Source organism: Myotis daubentonii, chromosome 11, assembly GCF_963259705.1.
Source record: "Myotis daubentonii chromosome 11, mMyoDau2.1, whole genome shotgun sequence".
Taxonomy (NCBI): domain Eukaryota; kingdom Metazoa; phylum Chordata; class Mammalia; order Chiroptera; family Vespertilionidae; genus Myotis; species Myotis daubentonii.
Window position 1 is genome coordinate 73165822 of NC_081850.1, and position 27301 is coordinate 73193122.

The 27301-nt window shown below is 38.3% G+C and overlaps 1 protein-coding gene across 16 annotated transcripts in view; it reads right to left on the reverse strand.

The window, feature by feature from the left end:
- STRBP (spermatid perinuclear RNA binding protein) overlaps positions 1-27301 on the reverse strand; it is a 142294-nt gene that overhangs the window by 51005 nt on the left and 63988 nt on the right. For all 16 annotated transcript variants that reach the window (XM_059657955.1, XM_059657944.1, XM_059657940.1 and 13 more), the window contains exons 2-5: positions 19994-20159; positions 15807-16027; positions 8259-8424; positions 3736-3880 (exon numbers count right to left, since the gene is read on the reverse strand). In XM_059657955.1, coding sequence (XP_059513938.1) covers positions 3736-3880; positions 8259-8424; positions 15807-16027; positions 19994-19996 — 535 coding nt within the window. In that variant the 5' untranslated portion in view covers positions 19997-20159. The remainder of the gene's footprint in view (positions 1-3735; positions 3881-8258; positions 8425-15806; positions 16028-19993; positions 20160-27301) is intronic.

Below are 27301 nucleotides of genomic sequence, written 5' to 3' on the forward strand. Positions count from 1 at the left end.
TCTGTGAGTCCTTAAAAACCTCCCCAATACCAAGGGCAGGGGGTTGTCTTAACTTAAGCCACACAACTCTGTCATTTCCCTGTTCACCTGGTTTCAAACTGCATTGTAAATAGAATAAACAGCTGATTTATTACCCTCATAGCAAACAAACTGCTTGTTTAAAATCACAAACACCAAAAGAAGCTGTGACTGTATGATGCTCAGAATAACCAAATCAGCTAAGACGCTCCTATACTCATCCTTGACAGCAATGGGAGCGTGGACAGCACAATGGACTTATAAGAGCTGGGTCCAATGTGATACTTTCTCATTTATAAAACAGGGCAATTATCTACCCAAGAGGGCTGTTCTGACGGTTAAAATGAGTCATATGAAAAACTGCTAATAAAACAGTAAGTTATTTTATACCCTGACAGAGCTTGAATTCTGACATGCCCAATGTTAATGCTTCTTACATACTAGACCAGAGGTTCTCAACCTGTGGGTCGCGACCCCTTTGGCGGTTGAACGACCCTTTCAGGGGTCACCTAAGACCATCCTGCATATCAGATATTTACATTACGATTCATAACAGTAGCAACATTACAGTTATGAAATAGCAACAAAAATAATTTTATGGTTGGGTCACAATATGAGGAACTGTATTTAAAGGGCCAGAAGGTTGAGAACCACTGTACTAGACAGTCCTATTTAATCAAACAATATGCTGGCTACAAAAATCCATCGGACAGATTTTCTTAAATTGCCTACTATGTATTAGGTACCATCTTAGGTGCTAGGGGGACAGGATCGGGGTAGAGAAAAAGATACCTGCCCTCAATGAATCATAAGCTATATAATACGCAAGCCATTAGCACTGTAGCAAGTACAAATTACTGATTCCAATGCTGCACTTCAATGGGGCTTTAGGTTCAGTTCTTCAGACCCATTATGTACACATTATTATCACTGTGAGCTCAAGGCAGTTTGAGTAAGTAAGCTTGTGTTATGAATCTTTTTCATAAGCTACCACTATTTACTGAGCAACTACTTTGTGCTGAGTATTGTATAGGTCACATTACATGAACTCTTTCATTTAACCTCAAACAACTTTCTGAAGTATTTATTATCCACATTTTTAAATTAAGAAATCTGCCCCAAGGTCACACAGAAATAGTAACTAATGGAATTAAGAATTGAACAACTGATTGCCAGACACCAAGGTCTGTGCTTTTTAGCAGGAAGCATGTAGTAAAGGGGAAGAGTTATTCTATAGTACCTTCAGGTAAAGGGTTAGAATATGGAAATGTAAGTAGTGACCTGAAATAGGTAAAGAAGTGGACCTAAGGAGGTCAAGTGTAATGCCCTCAGTTGTCCCAGTTTTCCAGTTCTCTCTGCTCTCAACCACACTTTATCCCCTTTTTTAGATTTTACCCAAATATGTACCAGTATATAGTCTGTTTTGTGGGAAGGGGAGAAGTTGAGATTCTACAGAAAAATACTCTTTGAAATATGTTCCATGTACTTTTAACTTTGAGAAAGAAAACAAGTGCAGATTATTTTTAAAGGGAAAGTTATCAGCCTTAGAAATTCCTGGAACCCTAATAATCTTGTGCTTTCGCCCCCTACAGCTGGGAAGACCTCCATCAGAGGGAGGAGCTGTCTAGTGTAAGGAATCAAGACCTACAGCCTAGGTCTCAAGTACTCAGTCATGCCGGATCCTCAAATTTTCCCAGGAATACACAAAACTTCTAGCACACATGAGGAAAAAAAACTGTCTTTGACAAAACCCAGGTTAAACAAAACGAGCAAACTGGAAGAGATAACAAGTGAGTCAAAAGGGCTGGGAGGTTGAGGACAACAGCAAAGCAAATCTTCCTGCCATTCAAAAGAGGAAGTAGCATGTATAAAACATCCGAGCCAAGCCGATTCTTTCACTTTCCCTGATCCCACACCAACTGTGTTAACACAAACTAATGGAAGTCAGCCCTTAAAAGGTCTTGGGATCCTTCAGTAACCCAAACATCTTGAACAAACACTGACTCTCCTATTTTACCACAAGTTCCATCCCATAACTAGTCTTCTAGTGAGGATGCAATACAAGAATCTGTTTTCAGTTTCCCCAAACAGAAATTAAAAAAATAAAAACAACAGACTAAGCTTAAGAGTATCACTGAAAACTATGACAAAACCCCATGTAAGAACACAAAACCATGGGAAAAAAGAAGTCTGATGTTGTCTTAATATTTTCAAAGAGGTAATGGAAGGGACGCCTACAGCTACAAGCAAACATAGAATTAATATCGTCGTTGGCAACTGCAATCTTGTTCTCATCTCTCTATACTCAAATAATTTTTAAGAATACCTATAATTATAACTCTACTTAAAAATGGTTAGTTTTACACTAGGGGTGTCAAGTAGAACACAGCTTACCAGAATTAACAGAATTATCTTGATACTTCAGAAATCATTTTATAGTTCTACAGTTAATGGTGAACTGAAAAGCTGTTAAAGAAATTAAGCCATTTAAGATTGGTTCTTCAGAGGTGTTAGAGACACTATATATAGCAAAAAAAAAACCAGTACATGCATAAACCCAATTATAGATTGGATGCACTTTAAATTTAAACTATAACTCATAAATATATCTAGTTGAGATTGTTGGGTTTGGTATAGCTGATTTTAGTTACCCCAAAAGCTTTTTAAAAGGAGTCTATCACATGTCTGCCAAAACTCAAAGTTCTAACATGACTGGTAAATGTCTTTGTCTACCTTTATCGTCAACTTGAAATTAATTAAGAAACTGACCAATATTTCTTACTGCACTGGCATTTCAGGTAGGGGAGTAAGCAATGGGACTTGTTAAATGTCTAGTGATGAAAAGGAGCAATAGAAAGTCTCCATTGGCCCAGACAGGCTGGACTGCCTCTAAATTGTCATGACAGAGAAAGGGCGGTTGGTCAAAGGTCTGACACAGGAGAAATATCACAGGTCAAGTTTGTAGGGACAGAACTGAGAGGCGGAAACAAGCTAACTTGACAGAATAAAAACACCAGAAAAAGAAGTTCGGCTCCATCATTACTTCTCAAAACTGAATAGGTTTCTCACTCTACTTTTACAAGGATGACACTGCCATACAGGAATTTTTTTTAACTTCAGAAGAAAGTTAGTTTAAGGCATGATTCCCACATACATCATAATCAAAATGTTAACAGGAACACAAACCTCCTAGGAAAAAAACTTACTAAAGGTTAATTTTAAAAATTCAATCCCCCAATTTATATCTTACATTATAAAACATATTTACATATGGGCAATTAGGTAAAGCATAAATCTTATATGGTTATATATAGTTAAATAGAAGTCAAAAGCAATGTACAAATGAGTAATTTTAACAACTGAATAAATATGAAAATATTGTTTGGTCCACATTTAATCCTAGAGTCAGACCTAATAGCCAACTCTACCGAATAGGTTGAATGACAGCAATAACAATGCAATACCATAACGCCAAAAGAGTATAAAATTAGTTATGACCAACATGGTAAGCACAAGTTTCTCAATTAACATATCTTATATTTCAAATACATACATTTTTGCAAAATAGTGATTTATGTAGAAACAAAGCTGTTTAAAATACTATGAATGGCATAAACAAATGAAGACAGTTATTTCATAAATCTATAAGGCACAGTTAACATAGCACTAAAGAGGTCTTTCATGAACAAAACAAAATAAAAATATATGTGTATGTACCTCCATCCTTTTTCTCCAATTCATCCCTAATTAGAGGGGAAGTAAGTATCACCTTCAAAGTTAGCGTGGGCTCTTTTGTATTCCGAATTATAATAGATGCCTCATCTACACATTGTTCCACTTCATATTTCTCTTCTGTGAGTTTCTGAAAGTCACCAAGATTTCAAAACATCCAATTAATTAGATTAAATTTTCAAAAAATGAATGATTGTCCCTTAGTTTCCAAGTGTTATTAACTACTAGTAAGACTGTGTCAAGAGAGTGAATAAAGTCTTTAACTAGTTCTTTAGGGATAACATTTCTCTCTCCTCCCAACTTATCAGCAAATCCTTTCTCCATCCCTCAAAAAGCAACCACAATGTCAACTCTCTATACAATTATAAACAGTATTTCAATTCATTCTTTGTAATATTTGAATGTAAAATAGCAACAGCATCATTATATTATAAACAGTAAATTACTGGTTTTTTACATTATTACAGAGAACTATTGTAGAAAAATAAATCGCTGGGAATGCTCTCTAAACCAATACTTTTTTTGATAAGAAAGCCTAAAAAGGAACTCCTAGTTACCAAGGACTTACAAATTTAAGATTATGTAGACTTTTATATACGATTATATAGATTTCTAAAGAGAATCAAGAATGAATAAGAAAGAATCTCTACAGTCACTAACCAACAACAACAACAAAAAATAGTATAAACAAGTAACTTCCCTTCTCTAACTATAGGTCTCAGAGATCATTCCAGTGAGACCCATCACTATGGGACAAGTTATCTGACACCCACAGGGAAATAAATGTATACTACTTCTTTCAATATACAACTATATGCAATTTAAGAACCTTCCACAAAATAATCACCAATTAGAATCACATAAGTTGTATTTAATGTATTATAATACACACACACACACACACACCCCTATATATATTAATTACACAGGGCTTTTCTTGGAGGTCAAAATTTAGTACCTATTATCTGATATAAATAGGTAAATGAAAACACTACTGGGTTTCTGCTCATCATTGCACATTAAAAGAACTCAGAGTCATTTACATAAAAATAGCATTTTATCATTAAACATTTCAAAAAAAGATAGAAAATAGAAAATTCATTATCTACTTTTGAATAGAGGAAGCCAAGGAAGGGAAAGGCCACAGAGTAACTGGAAGAAACAGAACTAGAATATAAAGAAAAAGCAGAAAACTGCTCACATTCATTTTGCCACTATAAGAACATTAAAGATGTCCATCAGAGAATGAGTCAAACTAAATTTTTCAATTATTCATGCAGATCACCATAATACAGATCCAAAGTAATAAGCATATGGTGTTAAGTTCTGGACTAGACCAGGGGTGGAGAATGCCAAGCCTGAGGGGCCGTGTAAGGCCTGAGAAATCATTTGGTCAGGCCCTGCCAAGGCATTAGGGGCGAGTTAATTAAATGTTTGACCAAATATAGCAGCTAATTTTTAAGCTGATAATTTTGTATGGCCTGTGGATGATATTATAACTATCCAAATGGCCTTTGGCAGAAAAAAAGGTTCCCCACCCTTGCATTAGACTAATTATAAGTGATTTCTGGTTTAGGTCTCCCTTCTTGCTCATGTAAGTTTTAAAATCACCTTAGGGACAGTTTGATGCTGACCAGAATCTGATGTCCTGAGGGCTTAATGATTAAGGAAGTGGATGTGCTAGGAAGAGGGAGGCAGGTGAGTCATGGTACTATCAGACTGGATGATTCCATTTGAATCAAAAGGAAAGAAAGGAGAAAAGATCACATTAAAGAAATAAAGTCTCTGCATGGTTACACTGAGAACAAGAGACCAAATGGTGAAACAAAATATGCTTCCTTTGCTCTAATGGCTTAGAAAATTCCAAGGGTTTGGGGAGCTGTGAGCCAGGAATAGTGGACAAAGACCAAATATACTTGAGAAATATATTTTATTCATCTGAATGGCCAAATATATATTTCTTATAAATCAAAATATCACAGGTAATGAAAATATTTTGGAAATTGATAATGTTAATGGTTGTACAACAGTGTGAATAATTAATGCCACTGAATTGTATGGGTAAAACACTAAAATTTAGGTTATGCTATTACAATATGTAGTTTGGGTTATTTTACCAAAATAAAAAAAAAATAAATATTAAAAAGCAAAAAAAAAAAAAAATTACCTTAGGAAAAAAATATGGAGAGAAAAGGTATAGTACAACCTCAATTAATTAAGGTATTTAGCTAACTGGAAGTTTTACTATGGTAAGTGCTTAAAATAAGAAAAAGATTTTTAAACTCATAAAAAAATAAGATGATAAGAAATTAGTTTTCAACACAAATACCAAAAAAACAAGGGGGAAGCAGGGAGTAAAAGTAGAAATCATCCTTAAAAAGATTTTCTGAAACATTATTAGTAATAGTAATAATAATGTGTGTGTAACTTATATGTATATATTTGGGCACATGTGTGTGAACATGTATACAATCTAATGAGAGGGAAGTACAATTAACATCCCCATTTTATGTGGGTACCTTTACCCAGCACCTATAGTAATGGATCTAACCATCACACAAAGCAGCTGGTTTCACCATTGGATAGCTTCATTGGCTATATTAAATTGAAATGTTTCTCATAATTTTCATTATTGGTCTTCATAGTTCAGGCCTCTTTTAACCTTCTCCAAGAAGCCCTTCGTAGACCTAAAGCTATTTGAGTCTTGTTTAGTCTTCTCTTGACTAAAAAGCCCCCATCACTTTAAATCTGAACTGGTTTACACAGCCTGCCCTCTCTCTTGTTCCCCCCCTTGAACACTTGCTAGCTCAAGAAGAGCATTTTAAAACTGTTGTGCCCAGAAATAAAGACACACACACACACCCCTCAGGAAAGGGAAAAAATGCTGTTCACACAGTTGTGGTCTACACAGAGAAAGCTCTATTAATGCAAACTGAAGCTTGGCCCAATCTCCTGAATCTTCAATACCAGAAAAATGTGATAGACTTTCAGAATAAGAACTCTGATTTATTACAGCACTGGTTTCTCAAATCTTTTTCCACCCTAACACATGAGGAATATGACCACTCTCATAACAAACAGGACTCACTAAAGGAAACAGAAAGGGGGATGAAATGGTTGAAAAAGCCTTTAATATAGCCACCCATTTTATTATTACTTTATTATAGATTTAAGTGTACAATATTCACTATGCTAAAAGCAGAAATATAGATTAAATTTTAAAGCAATATAAAAAGTAATGGAAACAAGAGGAATTTTATTAACATTCTAATGACAAAAAGTATAGTTAGCCAGAAACCCGTTACTGAGCTTTCTGTTTCTTAAAACTTTATGTATTTCATGTTGCTTGCCACTTTCCCTCTCCAAATGATCACAAAGGGCTTAAAAAAAATTTTATAAAGAAATAAATTTAACCCTAAAAAAGACCAGAAACATTTCATCAGAATAAAAAATGGAAAAGCCAAATGTTTATACAGTCACTTAAAAAATCATGTTAAGATCTAAGAATGATAAAGCAGATGCTCCAACAATTAATATAGGGGAATATGTCAACAAGTAATACAATTTGACTGTTAATGCTAGATTAAAAAACCAGAAAGATGGTTTTGACAACTAGTTGGTGAAAATGAAAGAAAGTGATCTACTAACAAAGCCAATTAAAAAGAAAGCTTAAAATTCCTATTACTTAAAGGGGGGGGGGGGTGGAGCTTTTTAGAAGAAATATAGATTACTAGTAAAAAACAACGAAGAGAACATTCAACACCTCAAAGTTTGTACCTTGTAGACTGGTATCTATTTATTTGACATGGATATAAGGACTAACTGATATGGAATCATCAAAAAGCCACAATCTAATAATACCACAATAATATATCTGAAACTGAAAAGTGATCATGGCTTCCCAATTAGTGATGCACTGGTCCTCAGAGTAGGTAGCAACGTGGTCCTAGGGTTGCCTTCAGCCCTGGGGAGCTTTCAGTCTTCAGCAGCATCCTCCAGGAAGTATGCTAACATTAAAATTTTCTAAATGCATCACCAGGTAAAAAAGGTTTGGAAACAAGAAATTAACAGTGACTTTGCATTAAAAGAATGAGTGGGTGACTGTTAAATTAACTGAGTCTTCGATATTAAATATTACCATCTATGCAAGTCTCCAGTTGCCTCAGCTCTTCTTTATCTTTCAATTCTTTTCTGCAATATACTAACCCTTCCAAGAGTTTCACAATGCTGAGAGACCTGGTCTGTACAACAGGAAGGTTCTTAATAAGACACGCCTGAAAAATTTAAGATTGTACCTTAACAGCCATCTTAACTTGATACATGTATCCAGAGTACTCATCACCAGAAATTTGCTTTATATGGGATGGATGAGTCATTGATCCAGAGAAGCAACATTCCTTTTGTTTGTACCCTTTACTATTACCGATTTCTTGTTATTGAATTCAAGGTCATTACCTATTTTCACCTTTTTACAAATTATCCTAGAGGTGCAATTAAACTGTACTCACCTGAATCTGAATAGGAAGATTATCTTTGACTGTATTTAACAGGGTCTCTGTGGGTTTGTCTTTGCACATTAAAACCAGCTCCAAGTCCATATCATCTTTAATCAGCAAGCCTTTTGCAACCAGGCCAATTCTCATTACACCACACAATGTCCGACCACCTTGATCCCTAAAAATAAAAGTCTGAATGATTATTTTTACAACCTATTTCCTGACTAAAACTTAATCATTACTTGGTTTTCTGGCTATCCATGTGAAAGGGAGTATATAAATCCAGATATCCAAAATTCCATAAAATTAAGTCTGCAATTTAAGGCTCATATAGTATCAATCTTCCCCAAGAAATCATTAGGAAGCATATTTCAGACAAAAGATTTAAAAATTTTTCATCACATCTATATTGCTCAGGAAAATACAAAATACTGCATCTCGACCTTAAACACTTTTTCAAATTAAAAAATTCTTCTTATTATCTTTTTATTGGTAATTCAAGAATTTGTGAGGAACATAAGCACCATGGGATACTGAGAAAGCATCAGGGTGAAAATCTAAAAGTCCAGAACTCTGCTCCTAGTGATGCCTGCTGGTTCAGTATCCACAACTGTCAAATGGCTATCGGCTAGATGAGTCTTAGCTCATCCCTTCTAGTTGTATCATTCTAGGAATCCATAGGTTTATGGAGAAAGCAGTTTAATGTGATAAAAGCAAAGGGCTGAGGAAAAAACAGACCCAAGATAATTTGCCAGATTATGCATTTCGAATCCAGCAGTAAATAAAAGAACAAATACTCAAAGAACATCAAGTTGTGAGTGGTGCAAAGAATAATGTTAGCAACTATCCTTGATTTTAAATTTTTATGGGTTCATTTTCCTTAATCACACATGAAACTATAACTAATCTGAGCCAGTCATTCAACAAGTAAGCAAATGTTTGAGTATGGAAAACATACTAAAAGGAGATCCAATCACTCCTGCTCCTGAGGCTTACACTGTGTAAGTACAAAAGCAGTAACCTGCTTAAAAGGGGAAGAAAAAGTAACAACTGAGAACAAACTGCATATCACAATTCTCATTTATACCTCAAACAAGCCTGCATTTGAAAAACAAAAAATTGTGAATCTCAGACAAGCTGATTAATTGTTCAGGTTCACAGTGAGAGTAAAATGGCAAAGCCTGGATTCAAACTCAAGCTGGTTTGACCACAACACTCAGGTTTTTTTAAAATTATAGTTGCATCCCAAGTACAGAAAAAGGAGAGGTCAAAATTTAAAAGGTTAAGCAAAGCAACCTGAAAGTCTGACTTCAGCCCAGTCTTGATTTGGTTAAAAAGTCATTCTAGCTAGAGGCAAAGAATCAGCAGAGTTGGGCAAAAGTCAGCAGAGTACAGAACGAACTGGAAAAAGGAGAAAGGAAACAAATTGTGATCATTGAAACAAGACAGTAAATTATAAATAATCCAGTCACTGGTTCAGCACCTGGCACACCTCAGAAATTCATAAATAGTAAATCAATAAAAAAAACCACAAAGAAACTTTAAGGGTGGCAAGTATAGAAAAAAACAAAATAAAAAGCATTTTAAAGCAAGTGACCCAAGTGTAGGGAATTACTTAATATTAATAACAGTCAGGCCCTGACCGGTGTGGGTCAGTGGTTAGAGTGTCAGCCTATGTACTGAATGGTCACAGGTTTGATTCCAGTCAAGGATACGTACCTGGGTTGCAGGTTCAATCCCTGGCCCTGGTCAGTCGGGACTCATATGGGAGGCAACCAATCAATGAGATTCTCTCAAATCCATACATTGATGTTTTTCTCCCCCCCCCCCCACCCCCCCACCCCCATGCTTCCTTCAACTCTCTCTGAAAAATCAATGGAAAAAATATCCAGAGGGAGGATTAATGACAACAAAAAAAGAACAGTCAGGCCCTGGCCAGGTGGCTCAGTTGGTTGGAGTGTTGTCCAAAGGTTGTAGGTTTGATAGCTGTTCAGGCACATTCCTAGGTTGCAGGTTCTAGACCTGGTCAGAGTAAGTACAAGAAGCAATCGATAGATGTTTCTCTTTCACACTGGTGTTTCCCTCCCTCTCTCCCTCTCTCCCTCTCTCTTTCCCCTCTCCCCCCGTCCCTCCCCTCCCCTTCCTCTCTATCTAAATTAATTTAAAAAACACATCCTTGGGTAAGGATTTAAAGAAAAGAAAAAAAAGAATAATCAAGTCATCTTTGATTTTTTTTTTTTGTCTCCCTGTCCTCTCATATTCATTCTCCCAAATCTAATAATAGTTTGTAAATTCTCCCTCAAACCATTGCCTTCAAACTAGTTTCTTTTCAGGCTCTTACTACCTCTCCCCTATACTATCTCAATAACCTTTCATTACCCTGATTGACTAACTTCTGCCATCTCCAATCTACACTGTATCCTGCAACCAGAATAAATTTCCAAAAGCACTGCACAGATGATGGCACTCTCCCTGTTACTTTCCTGGTGTCCCACTGAACACTGACAGCATATTGAGAGGCAATTTAAAAAACCATATAAATACCTGGTTCGAATCCTGGCTCTGCTACTTACTTTGTAACACTGGACAAATTACAGGTTACTTGACTTTTTGAGCTTACTTTCTCATTTGTAAAAAGGAAATAATACCTTCCTCTCAGACCAGTACTGAAAATATTTAATTTAATGTAATAAATGAGCCTGGCATATATTAATAGCTCAATAAATAACTATTAATCCTTCAACAGTCCCTACACTTTCTCATACCTAGATCTTTATTTTAAAATTTATTTTTATTTATTTCAGAGAGGAAGATGGAGAGAGATAAAAACAGCAATTATGTGAGAATCATTGATCGACCGCTTCCTGCACACCCCCTACTAGGGATTGAGCCTGCAACCCGAGTATGTGTCCTGAACAGGATTTGAACCGTGACCTCTTGGTTCATAGGTCAATGCTCAACCACTGAGCCACACCGACTGGGCGCTCATACCTACATTTTGCTGAGATTTATTTTTTCTTCCACTTTCACTACCTGAGCCAAATCCCCACCCATCTTCTAAACCTACTGCATGCTACTTCCTTCACAAAGTTTTTTTCTGATCCCCAGAACCAGCACATAATCTCTTCCTGCTCTGTACTTTCACATTTAGTCACAGGAAATGGAGGCAAAGATGCTAAGAAGACTGGATCTGGAGTTCAACAGACTTAAGTATGAATCCTGGCAACACCACACACACTCATTCAGTGACTTTAAGCAAGTTAAAGTTTGATAACAATACCGAGTCACTTGTTTTTAGTAATCAAATCTGAAACAGTGAAAATATCATAAGTGAAATGGTGGCAGAGGAGGAGTATAATAATAACAGAGACTAGCAGGTTTACAATAATGTGGAAAATAATCTGGTACAGTAACTGGCATGCAATACAATGGTAGCTATTGTTAATGAGCCATTATTAGCTCACTTATTAAATGCTATATCATAATTATGATATATTCGGTCTTCTCATGTAGAAAACAGCATGACTGAGCAGACAAACTAAGTCCTAATTCAGTCCTGAAGTTAATAATGAACTTGAATACAGAGGTATTGTAAAGCAAGCAACCCAAATGCAGGAAATTGCTTAAGAACAGAATCCTAATCCTATCCTATCTAATAAAAGAGAAACATGGTAATTAGTGTACAACCGCTACCCTTCCCATTGGCTAATCAGGGCTATATGCAAATTAACTGCCAGCCAAGATGGCGGCCAAGAGCCAGGCAGCTTGAAACTAACATGAGGCTTGTTTGCTTCAGTGACGGAGGAAACCAACATTCCCCGCCTGTCGCTGCCAGCCTCTGAGCTGCAACTCTAAGCAACTATGTTACAAATATAGAAGCTAAACAAAACCCCAAAAACCTGCTTTAGTCTCCGGGCTTCAGGCAGCAGGATCGCAACATTGTTTCAAATACAGAAGGCAAACAAAGGCCAGAAACCTGCTTTCAGCAGCGGAGGCCTAAGAGCTGGAGCCTCAGAGGTAAAGCTGGCCCAGAATTAAAAAAAAAGAAAAAAAGGAGTGTTGGGAGCTTCAGTCACCCGCCAGCCTGAAAACAGCCCTCAGCCCCTCACCCAGACTGGCCAGGCACCCCAGTGGGGACCCCCACCCTGAAGGGTGTGTGACCAGCTGCAAACAGCCATCATCCCCTCATCCAGGCTGGCCAGGCACCCCAGTGGGGACCCCCACCCTGATCCAGGACACCCTTCAGGGCAAACCAGCCGGCTCCCACCCGTGCACCAGGCCTCTATATAGTAAAAGGGTAATATGCCTCCCAGCACTGAGATCAGCGTGACAGGGGGCAGCACCCAAACCCCCTGATCGCCCTGCGGCTGTGTGTGTGACAGGGGGCGGGGTCACAACCTCCCTATCCGCCCTGCACTGTTTGTGACAGGGGAAGGCGCTCCAACCCCCTGATCAGCCCTGCTCTGTGCCTGATAGGGGGGAGCTCCCAACCCCCTGATTGCCCTGCGGCTCTGTGTTTGACAGGCTGCAGTGCCCCAACCCCCTGATCAGCCCTGCGGCGCCCCAACCCCCTGATCCGCCCTGCTCTGTGTGTGACAGGGGGCGGTGCCCCAACTCCCCTATCGGCCCTACTCTGTGTGTGACAGGGTGGAGCTCCCCAACCCCCTGATCGACCCTGCTCTGTGCATGACAGGGTACGGAGCCCCAACCCCCCTGATGGGCCCTGCTCTGTGCCAGGGGGCAGCGCCCAACCCTGATTGGCCCTGCTCTGTGCATGACAGGGGGTGGCGCCGCAACCTGCAAATCGACCCTGCCTTGAGTGTGACAGGGGGCGGTGCCCCAACCCCCCAATCGCCCTACCCTGAGTGTGGCTGAGGGTGGCATCGCAACCTCCCGATCCACCCTGCTCTGTGCATGACAGGGGCGGCGCCCCAACTCCCCAATCAGCCCTGCTCTGAGCCTGACCAGGGGCTGCCCCTAGTAATTGGGCCTGCCCTCTGCCACCCGGGAGCAGGCCTAAGCCAGCAGGTCGTTATCTCCCGAGGGGTCCCAGACTGCGAGAGGGCACAGGCCGGGCTGAAGTACCCCCCTTTCTCCCCGAGTGCACAAATGTTTGTGCACTGGGTCTCTAGTATTTCTAATAATACAAATAGTGGGATCTTGTGCAATTTGACTTTGAGTCAGTTTGTAAAAAGGTAAAATAAAAACTGCCTGACAAGAGAAGGCTCTTAATAACTATCAGCTAGCCCTCACCCATCTTGTACCCTGTGTAGTGATACTCAACATATAACAGGAGCACAATACACATCTATTATCAAACACACCTTTGCTCTTGGGAGATGTGTCTGCCTCTGATTGATACAAAATAAGGACACAATCATTCTGCACAACTGGGGTTCTACCATGTGGGAAGAACCCCAGACAAATGCTCAACCTGTGACTAGTCCACAAAATGGAAAGACTTTATAATCTAGAGAATCAACATAGGGAGCTATATTTAAAAATCCAAATGAAGCACACGTGGAGCACATTATCTTTTAAAAACCTTTAAAACAGTCCAGCTGGTGTTGCTCAGTGGTTGAGCATCTACCCATGAACCAAGAGGTCCCTTGTTCGAGTCCTGGTTAAGGCACATGGCCGGGTTGTGGGCTCGAGCCCCTGTAGACAGCTGATCAATGTCTCTCATCTATGTTTCTATCTCTCTATCCCTCTCCCTTCTTCTCTAAAATCAACAAAAACATTAAACACATCCCTTTAAAACACAGTGACCTAATCCAGGTAAGCAAAAGTTTACTAGAACACTTTCCAAAAGTCTACCCAGCCATGAGAACAAACTGAAGATGTATTAACACATTGTATGCGGGAAACGTGTTTACACGTTTTACGAATTTATACGTTCTACCAGTGTAGTAGAGCGCGGGACACATATTAATACGTTTTTTATAGACTAGCAGTAGAATGCGGGTAACATATAAATACATAAACTAAAGTTATCATAATTTTACTGAACGTTGCCATTTGCGCAAAAAATTAGCAAAAATGGCCCGCGCCACCTGTTAGCGCGTGATAAAAACTACCCGCAAACAATTTATTAAGAAGGCATGAACTCCACTAAAAAAGGAAACCACTTAAAAGTGGTAAATATGGTGAGTTTTATCTTATATATTTTGCAATTTTATAAAAGTTTAAAAGGGTGTAACACATTCCAAAGTACAATGCAAATATGAAGTGCATGAGAATTTAACTTGAATAGGGACTGGGATATACAGAACTAGGTTGTTAGATAATATTACTGACTAGAGGCCTGATGCACAAAATTTGTGCAAGAGTAGGCCTTCCTTCCTCCGGCTGCAGGCACCGGCTTCCCTCTGGCACCTGGGACCTGGGCTTCCCTCCGGCACCCAGGACCCAGGCTTCCCTTGCAGCCCCGACTTCATCTGGAAGGATGGTAGGACATCCGGAAGGACATCTGGTCTAATTAGCATATTACACTTTTATTATTGTAGATTAACATGAACCCCAAATTAGAGTGACTTTTTTAAAGCCATCATATGTGAGAAAAACTGAATTGCTGCCAAGATTAAAACTAGATACAATGTACATATTACCTATAAACCGTTAACAAAGTCAAGGAATTATGTTCAACTGAAAAATGATACTAATTATCTTTGATCTGAAAATGAAAAGGTTACACTATCTTTCAGTTTATCAATACTTTCCCACTGTTATCTACTTATCACATTGATTCAGAATTAAAGCTGGGAAAAAATTCTATAACCTCTATCCTCAATTTACAAGTTTTAGCCAAAGTAATGTCTTAATCCCAGTTAATACAGTAGTTAAATTAGCTTCATCTTTCAAAGTCAATCATACACTTATTTCAGTCATAATAATGCTCAAAACAATAACTCTAAGCTTTTATATGGCATAAAGAATGCCATGATCTGACTCCAGTTATCAGCTTCATCTCACTAATCTCTTACTATATTTACAGCACTTCAACAATTACAGCACTCTGCTATAATTGTTGAAGGGTCTGGGTCCTGGTAGGTCTTGCATTTTACAAATATCCAATGAGCATTTACTATATGGAAAACACTGGGAATCAACATAGTAGATACAGTTAAAAATACCTTTAAATACATTTTCCTGCATCTTTCTTCTATACTAGGATTTTAAAATACCTGAAAAAATCACATTTTATGACTTCCCCAGAAAGAAAAAACGCTACAATTTATGTCCGAATATAGGAGGCTGAATCAAAACATGAAAAAGATGACATATCATAACCTCCAAAAAAAGATGATTTTAAAGGGCTTGGTGCACTCTCAAAAGGCATCCGGCACAGGTCCCTCTTTTTCTGGTCTAATCACTCCTCCTTTCTTGCTTTCCTTTCAAATTTAACTCAGAAAAATTCCACAAATACTTCCTTCCTTATTTACAATCATATAAATAAGAAAACACAAAGGACACCATATGCCAAACATAACCCAGTGGGATCGGACCCTGGGCTTTTCTGGGCACTACAGCAAAGTGCCGCAAAGGTCAGGCCACACTCACTTGGAATAGGTGTCTGTGGCTTCATCCTTCTTCACTTCTGTCTCCCCCTCTGTTTTTGTGCCTTTGTTTGTTTCGTCCAGCCAATCTGAGACATGTTTAAGAGCACATTCAACAGTAGACACCATATTCTGAACAGCTTCAAGTTCCTCTGGAGATGGATAGATTGTTGAATGTTTCACCATAACATGGCGATCATCATTGGCAAAAGATCTAATAGATCTCTGTCAGAAGGAGAAAGAAAACAATTACCTCAATTAAAAAAAAATGTTACCTGAAAAAGAAGACAAATATATTTAAGTCAAGTCATAGCATTACTTGTCAAACCATTGTGAAATAGTTAATGCTGAGAAAGTAAAAAATTGCTCAGGAATAAGAAGGAAAACCCCATTCTACTGAACACACCAAAAAATTAGAGATCTTTCATTCGTGTTTGGGACAGTTCACCCAGATCACATTTGGTAAGATGTATATGCTACCTTTTAGCTGAATCTGTGTTTTGAATACCACTTCAGAAAAAGTCACCCATATCACACATTATCTGCTAAAAACAGACACGTCCTAGCTTCAAGAGAGTATCTGAAAATGCAGGAAATGCATGATGATGACTCATGATACCCAGTCTCTCCTTTCCAAACTGGAGATTTCTGCACCTTGAAAAACTGAGATTTTATAATACAGTAATAATACAAAATACAACATTATGTATGAACTATAGACACACTAGAATACTATTTACTGTTTGTCAATTAAAACATTGGTGCAAGGCTTTAATCCTTAAAAAAGAGTGGCAGGGGACATTCCAAATTCCAGAACAAGAAAAATACATACAGGGTGGGGCAAAGTAGGTTTACAATTGTGAGTACATGAAACAGAAATTATTCTTTAATTGTTATTTATTAATTATTGTATTATTTTCCATATGAACACTTGTAAACTTACTTTTGCCCCACCTTATATTGCTAAAGAAATCAACTTCCCGAACTAATTTACATATGTATTACATTCTCAATCAAAATACCCTAAGGATAGTGTATTAATACTGAACATAATTTTATAGCTCTTTTGAGGAAGAAAAAAAAAATCAATGAAAGTAAGAAATATTCTACAAAAATAGATGGGTGGTGCCACTGTGCTAAAACAAAATATCAAAAACTTAAAAAGCAGTAATTAGAATGACTGGCCCAGAAATCAGTGATACAGATTAAAGCCTAGAAATAGGATGAATTTCATGAAAATATAATAGAGTAGATCCTTCACACTCATAAGTCACATATCAAAAACCTTGAATACTTCCAAATTTACAAATACCATGAAGGCACTTGTACCAGTGCAAAGCAAAATGAACCAGGATAACTTGCTGAGTTTTCATAAAGCCAAAAGTATTCTTTTTTTTAAGGATGGCTACAGTGTCTTTACTTACATGAAATTATGCACTAGTAGGTGGTAAATATTTGCTTTAAAGTCTTTACCTCAAAATAAAAGATTCACAATTTTGTCAGTGTTCTTTGCTTTGTTTTTATATCAATATTTTAAAAATCTATTAATTTGAACAAATTAATCTATTAATTTGTAAACTAATACTACAGTATAATTATTCCCTATAAAATGCGGCAGCTATAACTAAAAAGGTCAGTAATCCTTTGAAACCCCGTTTTTAAATTAAAAAAGGACTAAAAGCAATCACAGAAGCTTTCTTTGTTCTAGATAAAAAAATCTTATCTAGATGTCTTTCTTACTCAAAGTCCACAACCAGTCTCTAACTAGAATTTCTTTTTTTTTTTTAAATATATTTTATTGATTTTTCACAGAGAGGAAGGGAGAGAGACAGAGAGTCAGAAACATCGATGAGAGAGAAACATCGATCAGCCGCCTCCTGCACATCCCCCACTGGAGATGTGCCCACAACCCAGGTACATGCCCTTGACTGGAATCGAACCTGGGACCCTTCAGTCCGCAGGCCGATGCTCTATCCACTGAGCCAAACCAGTTTCGGCGAACTAGAATTTCTTTTGCCAAACTTTTTAATCACTTCATGAGATTTACTCATATATCCCAAAAGAGCCATATAACGAATTAGAAAATGCTAGGTTGTTCTAGGGATTATAACTTAGTTGAGTTGCTCTTTAGAGAAGAAATTCTATTAAAATATTTTTGTTCTGGATGATAGGAAAAAAAACGCTATCTTTGCATTTTCTCCATCATTTAGTTTTATGATGATTTACTAAATTACTTAGATCTCTCAGTCCTACACACTGGCCTCACCACAGTAAAATCAGATTGCTATGTAATACAAGCCCTTGGTGTCTCTCTCAAAAATAACACAGACTGCCCATGTTAAGTCCAAGAGCCAACAGGACGTAATAGGGCAAACATAATGAAACAACAGTGAAAGAAAGAGTTAAACAATATGAAAAAAAAAAAAATTGGAGGGTGATCTTATTTACCCAAATAAACTCCAAATAGATTTTTAAAGTATTAAAAAATTAAATTGAAAAAACTATGCAGAAATAGAAAGTTCTCATTAAAATCTGAGATATAATAGAATAAATTGAAAACGACCTACCAACCAATTAAATTATATAAAAACACAAGTTTCTACACCAGAAAATCAAAGCTAAATTTAAAATAAACTAGAAATTAAATTTTCATCAACTAGGACCAATCTAGCTATATAAAAGCCTAAGCGACCATCACAACCAAACGGACAACCGCACAGGCTGCATGGGGTGACCAGGCTGGCAGGGGGTTAGTGAGGGATGACCAAACAACCGAGCAGCAGGCTGTGTGGGGCAACCAGGCTGGCAGGGGGGACAGTTGGGGGCAACCAGGCTAGCGGGGAGGTGGGGGGGGAGCGGCAGTTGGGGGAGATCAGGCCTGCAGGCAGAGGCAGTTTGGGGTGATCAGGCTGGCAGGAGGGCATTTAGGGGTGACCAGGCCAAGCAGGAGGGACAGTGAGGGGCAATCAGGCTGGCAGGCATTGGTGGTTAGAAGTGATGAGGCTGGCGGAGGGGGGGGGGGGGGGGGGGGCGGGGGGTGTCAGTTAGGCAACCAGGCAGGCAGGCAAGCAGTTAGGAGCCAGTGGTCCAGGATTGTGAGAGGGATGCCAGATTGGAGAGGGTGCAGGCTGGGTTGAGGGGAACCCCACCCCCGTGCACAAATTTTGTGCACCGGGACTCTAGTAATATATATATAAACCATTTCTTTAAACTGTAAGAATATCAAGACCATAATAGATAAATGAGCTGAAGTGTTGAATAATTCACATGGGAGGAAACACAAGTCAGTGTCATTTCTTGCATATCACCATAAAACTCAGGACAGAGAAAATCCCAAATCAACATATTCCCCACCATCCAGAACTAAAATATTAGAATTTCTTCTCTAAAGAGCAATTCAACTAAGTTATAATTCCTACAACTTTTTTAAAAATCAAACAACACTTAAAGAAACACTATCAGATTTACTAAACAATGTATTTCAAACATACTGATGATTAAGATTTTTGTGTTTTTTCCCCACTTATCTTTTTTAAACCTTTTTTCAGTTATATACTAAAGGGAAAAAATTCACACATCCTCCTGAAACAAAATACTAGGCGGAAACAATCCAACACATTTTACCAATTAAAAAACTAGGCACCAGAGGTTATGGCCTCATCTAACATCTCAAATTCAAAAGAATGAACTTTCCACAGAAAACAAGATTTCCTTGATATTCAGTTCAGTGTCCCCAATACAGTTAACACTTGACCTGATTATTTTAAAAAGATGTGGGAAAAGGTGGCTTTTCGAGTTAAATACACATTTTATACACAATTTTTTTTCCCCATGGGGAAAAACAACTGAATTCATAGAAAATTACACAACTTTAAGTTCAAGGTCACATCAGCCATTGGTATATTTGCTGATGCCAGTTTTATTAGAAAATATTATTTATGAACATCCCCTCCTTTGTACTTAATAATTTATGGTCTGCAGGCTCATGGGGCTCCATCTTGTGGTTTAAAGGGCTCATAATAAATCTGAACTCATTTCTTTGCTTAAATGGTACAGTGCCTTCTTTATCTGATGCACTAGAGCCAAAAATTAACACCATTGTTTTTTCACTTGCCCTCCTGTTAACACTTCCAATTTTAAACTACTGGAATCTTTTATAACTTAATTAAGAAACATTAAGTAATAACCTACCATGGTTTCCTACAGTGTTTTAGCTTCTTTTTCCGATCCTTTCCCCTCTTTCTTGTTGTCTTCACCAGACACTGTTTTATGTGACAGTACCTCCTCATAAGCCTGAGTCCCCTGGCAACTCAGAGTCAATACGGCAAAGGTTTGAAGACTGCTCTCCGAATTACACCTGTAAGAGAAAATAAAACCAACTTTTCAAAAATGCTTATTTACTATCAGTTTCATATCTAAGTGTGGAGCCTATAAGCATGTTATTGACTAAAAAGAAACAATCTTTACAATAGCAACTACCTCATTGCAAACAAAAAGCTAAAACAGCCTTTGAAGGCCTGGGCCCATGAAAAAGTGAGTCTAAGTCAGTTGTTGGCAAACTGCAGCTCGTGAGCCACATGCGGCTCTTTGGCCCCTTGAGTGTGACTCTTCCACAAAATACCGACTTCTGTGCATGGGCCACGAAGTTTCAATCGCACTGTACGTGCGCGCCCGCACGTGGTATTTTGTGGAAGAGCCACACTCAAGGGGCCAAAAAGCCGCATGTGGCTTGCGAGCCGCAGTTTGCTGACCACTGGTCTAAGTGATATGGCCAGAAAAGCAACCCCTTCCTGGTAGTCACAATGTGGCTGGCAGCTCGCTGACTTGCTCTCAATGAGATAAAGATATTAACAAACATAGTACCACCACCTAAAATAAGTAATAGTACTATTGTTGGCAACAATGTTGCAATTAACCTTGAGATTTTTCTATAGGAAACTGGCATTAATCAGACCTATCCAAAAAGTAGATAAGATACCTGAAAATATACCACCACCAATTGTAACCATGAGCCTTTTCAATCTGATAGAACCCCTAGAGGCCCCTGGTGTTTGTGTGTGGTGGGGGGGGTCCCCTCAGCCAAGCCTACAGCCTCTCCAATCCAGAACCCCTAGGGGGATGTCCAACTGCCAGGATTGGGCCTAAACTGGCAGTTGGACATCCCTCTCACAATCCTGGACCACTGGCTCTGAATTGCTCACCAACCTGCCTGCCTGGTTGCCCCTCACTGCCTCCCCTGCCAGCCTAGTCGCCCCCAACTGCAAACCCCCACCGGCCTGGTCACCCCACGTAGCCTGCTTGTTCAGTCGTTTGGTCATCTCACTAACCCCCCTGCCGGCCTGGTCACCCCATGGCAGCCTGCTTGTTCAGTTGTTCGGTCGTTCCTCACTAACCCCCCTACTGGCCTGGTCATAGGCAGCCATCCTGTGAGGGTGTGATGGTCAATTTGCATATTATCTCTTTATTATATAGGAGGATGAGATAGGCAGCATATGTTGGCACAATGTTTTTCCTTTAATCATGTTTAAGCCAAAAATTCGGATTTTTTTTTTGGGGGGGGGGTGCTGTACTCCCGAGAAATTCTACTTCCCCCTCAACCTATTATGCACTGATATATGAGACTCCTGAATATCCGCTAAATCCTGTCTTCATTACCCATGGATGAATCTAGCCAGGATCCCACTGTATATTTCTGCCCAGAGGCCTCATCATCCCTTTGTTTCACCTTTAGGAGATTTTATTCCAGACAGTGTAAAAATTAACTCTTCTGAGCACTGATGAAATGATTATATAAGCCAGGTACTTAAAAAAACACAAAAAAAACCTAGAGAGTGACTATCAGAATAGAACACATGCTTTACCTATGTAGATATCAGGAGTATCTTACATACCACACAATACATAAACTCACAAAGAAATAGCTTTGACTTTATTTCATTATCTTTTAATTTATTTTAAAGAACCCCCCTTGTTCTTCTTTTTGTAAGTTTCCTAATATAGTCCACCAGTTACTCCCTTACAGAAAAAAAAAATCCTTTTTTAATTTGGACGGACCAGGAAAGTTACATGTGTGACATCTAACTCTCCCAAATACAAATGAAAAAAAAAAAAAAAAAAGACCCATGATTATAATCAAACTAGAGACCCAATGCACAAAATTTGTGCAAGAGTAGGCCTTCCTTCCTTCAGCTGCCGGCACCGGTTTCCCTCTGGCACTCAGGACCCGGGCTTCCCTTGCAGCCCCGGCTTCGTCTGGAAAGTCGTCCAGAAGGACGTCGCTCTAATTAGGATATTACGCTATTATTATTATAGATGATACTCAACTGTGACCTATGTGCAAAACTATTCATATCCTGAAACCAACTTCCCTGACTCTGGTTTACAAAATCCACCAGAAATAAGCTAGTGAGGCTTGCCTAAAACAAAAAGGTTATGTAAGTGAACTAACAAATGAAACTTACTTTGATTATGTATACATATCACTTTAAGATAAAGCAGGAACATGCACATGCTGCAATTCACAGGGTCCTTTTATACAACAAACAAACAAAAACTTGATCCCATGGTAAAAGACACCTCAAAGATTCTTTTGTCACTAAAATCATACCTTCGGCAGAAAGATCGTACTACACAATTTAGAGTCTTTGGCATTTCCTATTCCCAACCCTATTCCATGCTAGAGGACTCAATACTTAGCTGTGAATCCAGCAGCCAAAAAAGAATGCTGTGTGCTCAATTGAGAACTGAAAACAAAGTCTACACAAGCTCTACTCTGTAAAAAGGTAAAGGCAATAAATCAATCAACCATATCAAGAAAGTAGATTGACAGTAGAAAAAGCAGGAAGAATGCTAAGAAAACGCTGAGATAGGTTGTGGATAGCCAATATAAAAGTACAGCACTCCTCAGTCATTTAGCACAGAGATGACCCACCCTACACATGCATCAAGAAGTTCTGGGAACCTCAGGGTGTTATATAGCATAGTGCAGGAATTCATGATAAAAGCAGTGTAGCTCAGAATCATATTTTGTTGGTGCTGTAAAAGGAACTAGGAAATCATCTGGCCCAATTCCACCTACCCTCAGTTTACAAATGAACTACAATCAGAAACATTAAGGTCACACAACTAATCAGGAATAAAGCCTGGTCCAGCACCTAACTAAAGCCCAATGCTTTTTCCCTACCGTATCAATCTGAGAAAAAAAATCAATTATATGCGGTAGACTATAAGCAGATGGGAAGAAACTGCAACACATTTTTAAAGAGTTTCTTTTTTTTATTGGTTAAAGTATTACATGTCTCCTTTTTCCTCGATTGACACGCCCCCCCCCGCCACTCCCATCCCCGAGGGCAGGCCCCCACCACCCCAGTAAAGAGTTTCTCTTTTTTAAAATGGATAAAATTATCACCTTCAAATAAAAAAAACTAAACTTCGCTATTTAATAGCTCTTGTGACCTTGGAAAATTATGACTCAGGAAATCACTTAATTTACTTGGGTCTCAATTTCCTTTATTTATTCCACTACTGATAGCTAACATTTATAGAACTCATATTCTGAACCAGGCACTGTTCTAAGAGCTTTTCATATATTACCTCATTTAATCCTTGCAACAATCTCAACAACTGTCTCTAATACATCAAGGAAACTAGAGCATTAAGAGGTCATAGAAGCTAATTAAAATCACAAAGCAAAAGTATACAGTAGAGCCAAGATTCAAACCTAGACAATCCCCTTCAATAATAATTTGGCTCTAAAGACACTCACACTTGTTAGAGGATAAACATTAGCTATTTCAAAAAATATTGCTATGTAATTACAAAGGCCATATAGCTGCACAGCACACACAGGCTTTGGAGTCAGACATCCCTAGATTCAAGTACAGGCATACCTCATTTTACTGTACTTCGCTTTATTGCTCTTCACGGATGTTGCCATTTTAAAAATCTGAAGGCAAGATCCTCCATCAGCACAAAGATTGTAACTCACTTTATTGTGATACTCACTTTACTGCAGTGGTTTGGAATGGAATCTGCAATATCTGAGGTATGCCTATACCAGCTTTGCCACTCCACTTCTTTGAGCCAAAGCTTTCTCACCTGTGCAATGAGGTGAATGGTATCTACTTCAAACTAAATGAGATTGGTCATAAAAATTCCTAAAAGTATCTGCCAAATAATGTACACTCAATAAATGGCTTCAGGGGAGAAGAAAACCCTCAAATATCAAATAAAATATTTTACTTATACATCAGAAACAGCTGAAAAACACCTTAGAAAAATATTAGCTGTGCTCTACCTGTTAAATAAGAGTACTTTATACAGCATGTTGAATGTATATGTATAGGCATGTGTGTACATGTGTATGATTTCTTTATCAAGTACTGTTTTCTTAATAAACATTTTTAAGAACAGGTTTATAGAAAAAAATGAGTGGAAAGTAGAGAGAATCCCATGTTCCCCTTCTCTCCACCACACAAATACCTTCCCTATTATTAATATCTTGCATTTGTGTGGTCCATCTTACCTAATAATAGGCAAACATGTAAATTGACCATCCCTCCACTACACTCACCAGCCAATCAGGAGAGTATGCAAATTAACCCAACAAAGATGGCGGTTAATTTGCATACACAGGCACGAAGCGGTGTAGTGAAGACTGAAGGCTCCGGCCGGAGCAGCAAAGGCCTGGGTCCTAGCTGCCGGAGGAAAACCGGTGCTGGCAGCCAGGGGAAGGGAAGGCCTATTGCACGAATCTCTTTGTGCAATGGGCCTCTAGTTTATAATTAACAAACCAATGTTAATCCAATATTAACTAAAATCCATAGTTTGCTTGGGGTTCACGCTTTGTGCTACACATTATATAGTTTTGACAAACACTTAAGGACATGTATCCACCATTACTGAATCATACAGAACAGTTTCATGGCCCTAAAATATCCTGCGCTCCACCTATTCAACCCACTCTCTTCCAAAAATCATATAGCTGAAGTATGCAGTCTTTTCAGATTGGCTTTTTACACTTAGCAATATGCATTTAAGATCCCTCGGTGTCACTTTTTGAAATCACTGAATAATAGTCCATTGTCTGGATGTACCACAGTTTGTTTATCCATTCATCTACTGAAGGGCATCTTGTTGCTTCCAAGTTTTGGCAGTTATGAATAAAACTGCTATTAATATTCGTGCGCAGGTTTTTGTGTAGACATAAGTTTTCAACCCATTTGGGCATGAATACGGGATCATATGGTAAGACTATGTTTAGTTTTGTAAGAAACTTCCAGACTGTCTTTCATCCAAAATGGCTATGCTATTTTGCATTCCCACCAGCAATGAATGAGAGTTCCTGTTGCTCCACATCCTCACTGCATATGGTGGTGTCAAAGTTTTGGACTTGAGTCATTCTAATAGATGTGTAATGGTATCTCATTGTTGTTTTAATTTGAAATTCCCTGATGACAGATGATGTGGAGCATCTTTTCATACGCCTATTTGCCATCTGCATATCTTCTCTGGTGAGGTATCTGTTCACATCTTCTACACATTTTAATTGGGTTGTCTGTTTTCTTGCTGTTTAGTTTTAAGAATTCTTTGAATATTTTGGATACCAGTCCTTTATCAGATACATGTTTTGCAAAGATTTTCTATCTCTGACTTGTCTTGTCATCCTTTTAACAGTGTCTCTCATCTTTAATAGAGCAAAAGTTTTAAATTTTAATGAATTCCAACTTATCAACTTTTTTTTTTCATGGATCACACTTTTGCTAGTGTTGTATGTCTTTTGTAACTTACCTTAAAAGGTGAAAGGTTTTAGATGTCAGGCTACCCAGACTGCAAAGCTAGGTTTTTGTATGTATGAACATTAGACCCTTTTCCTAGGAGCAAATCTCAAAACTGAAGAATGACTATGCTCTCTATCGTCAAACTATAAAACTTAGTCAAATATTTGGTAATTTTTCTGAAATGCAATTAAAAGAAAATATTTTAAATTAAGGCAAGAAATTATTTAAATATATTTACTTTCTTGAAAGATTCCATGTAATGTACAGAATTCAGGAAATTGCTTACTCTCAAAATAGTAACAATAGAAAACTTTACATTTTGTTAATACTAACATATGCAACTTCACCAAAAGAAGTTATGTGAAAATAAAATATCCAGGCTCTACTTCTCCATTATGAAAGAACAATCACATTTCTACTATATTAAAGATGAACAAGATAAAGTTAGAAAAAGACATCTCATTGATATGATAAGAGGCTCACTTTAAATTATGTGAGATTTGTAAGTAAACTAGAGGCCCGGTGTACGGATTCGTGCACCAGTGGGGTCCCTAGCTCTGGCATGTGCCCTCTCACAATCCAGGTTCCCCTCAGAGGATGTCAGATAGCTGGTTTCGGCCTGATCCCCGCAGGCCCAATCCAGACAGGAGGGAGCCCAATCCTGTGCATTGAGTGTCTGTCCCCTGGTGGACAGTGAGCGTCATAACGACCAGTCGACCAGTTGTTCGGTCACTTAGGCTTTTATATATACAGATACTAATTAATTGCCTATTCTGGATCTAGCACTATGCCTTGGTAGTACATGGGACACAAAGATGGATCAATTCAGACACACTAAGAGAAGAGCAAATACTACATATAAATTCAGTATTCCCCTCTACATGGTGGCATTCAGTTTCTGTTGTAAACTAATGTGAAGAACATTGAATTTCATTATTTTCCTCTGGAAATTTCCTTTTATTTTCTATATTTAAAAAAGCACAGGAGAAGACTAAACTGAAAAACCTATCCACTACACATGCCCAAGCCAAAAATCCAGCTATTCATCCCTACCCCAAAACATACAGTGATGGACAAGTGCAATCTCACCACATCACCAGCAGCATTACAACACTGGGCTTGGGGCAAAAGGTCCTTTTCTCAATTAACAGCTTAAACAAGGGAGGTACAATGGCTGCAATCCTGATATGAAATGCACTGTACAAACTGGCTAAGTAGAACCAGAATGCTTTTTAAATACTTACTGTCAGTGAGCAAAATGGAAAAGATGTTATCAAGTCACCAAAGAAAGTGGTAATAGGAAAACACATCTCACTGAAATAAAGGGACACTAGCTCTTTCCAATTTCTAACAGAACAGCTGTGTATCAGCCAGCTAGATTACTCATTTGGTTAGATGGCTCATTTGGTCAAAGAAACAATAATTAAATGCATCGTAGTAAGTCTTTATTGAGCACCTATAATATTCCAGTCACTGTTCTAGGCACTTAGGATATATCAGTGAACAAGAGACTAAAATCCTGTCCTTGTGGGTTCAAGTTCAGAGAGGGGAAAACCAATAAATGTAAAAATATGTAAGTTAAATAATATGTTAGAAGGTATAAAGTGCTTTGGAAAAGAGAGAGGAGGTGACAGCACAAGTGCACTCCGTACTGTAGAGAGGGGATGCAATTTCAAACAGATGGTCAGTCCTCATTGAAAAGGTGACACCTGAGCAAAGA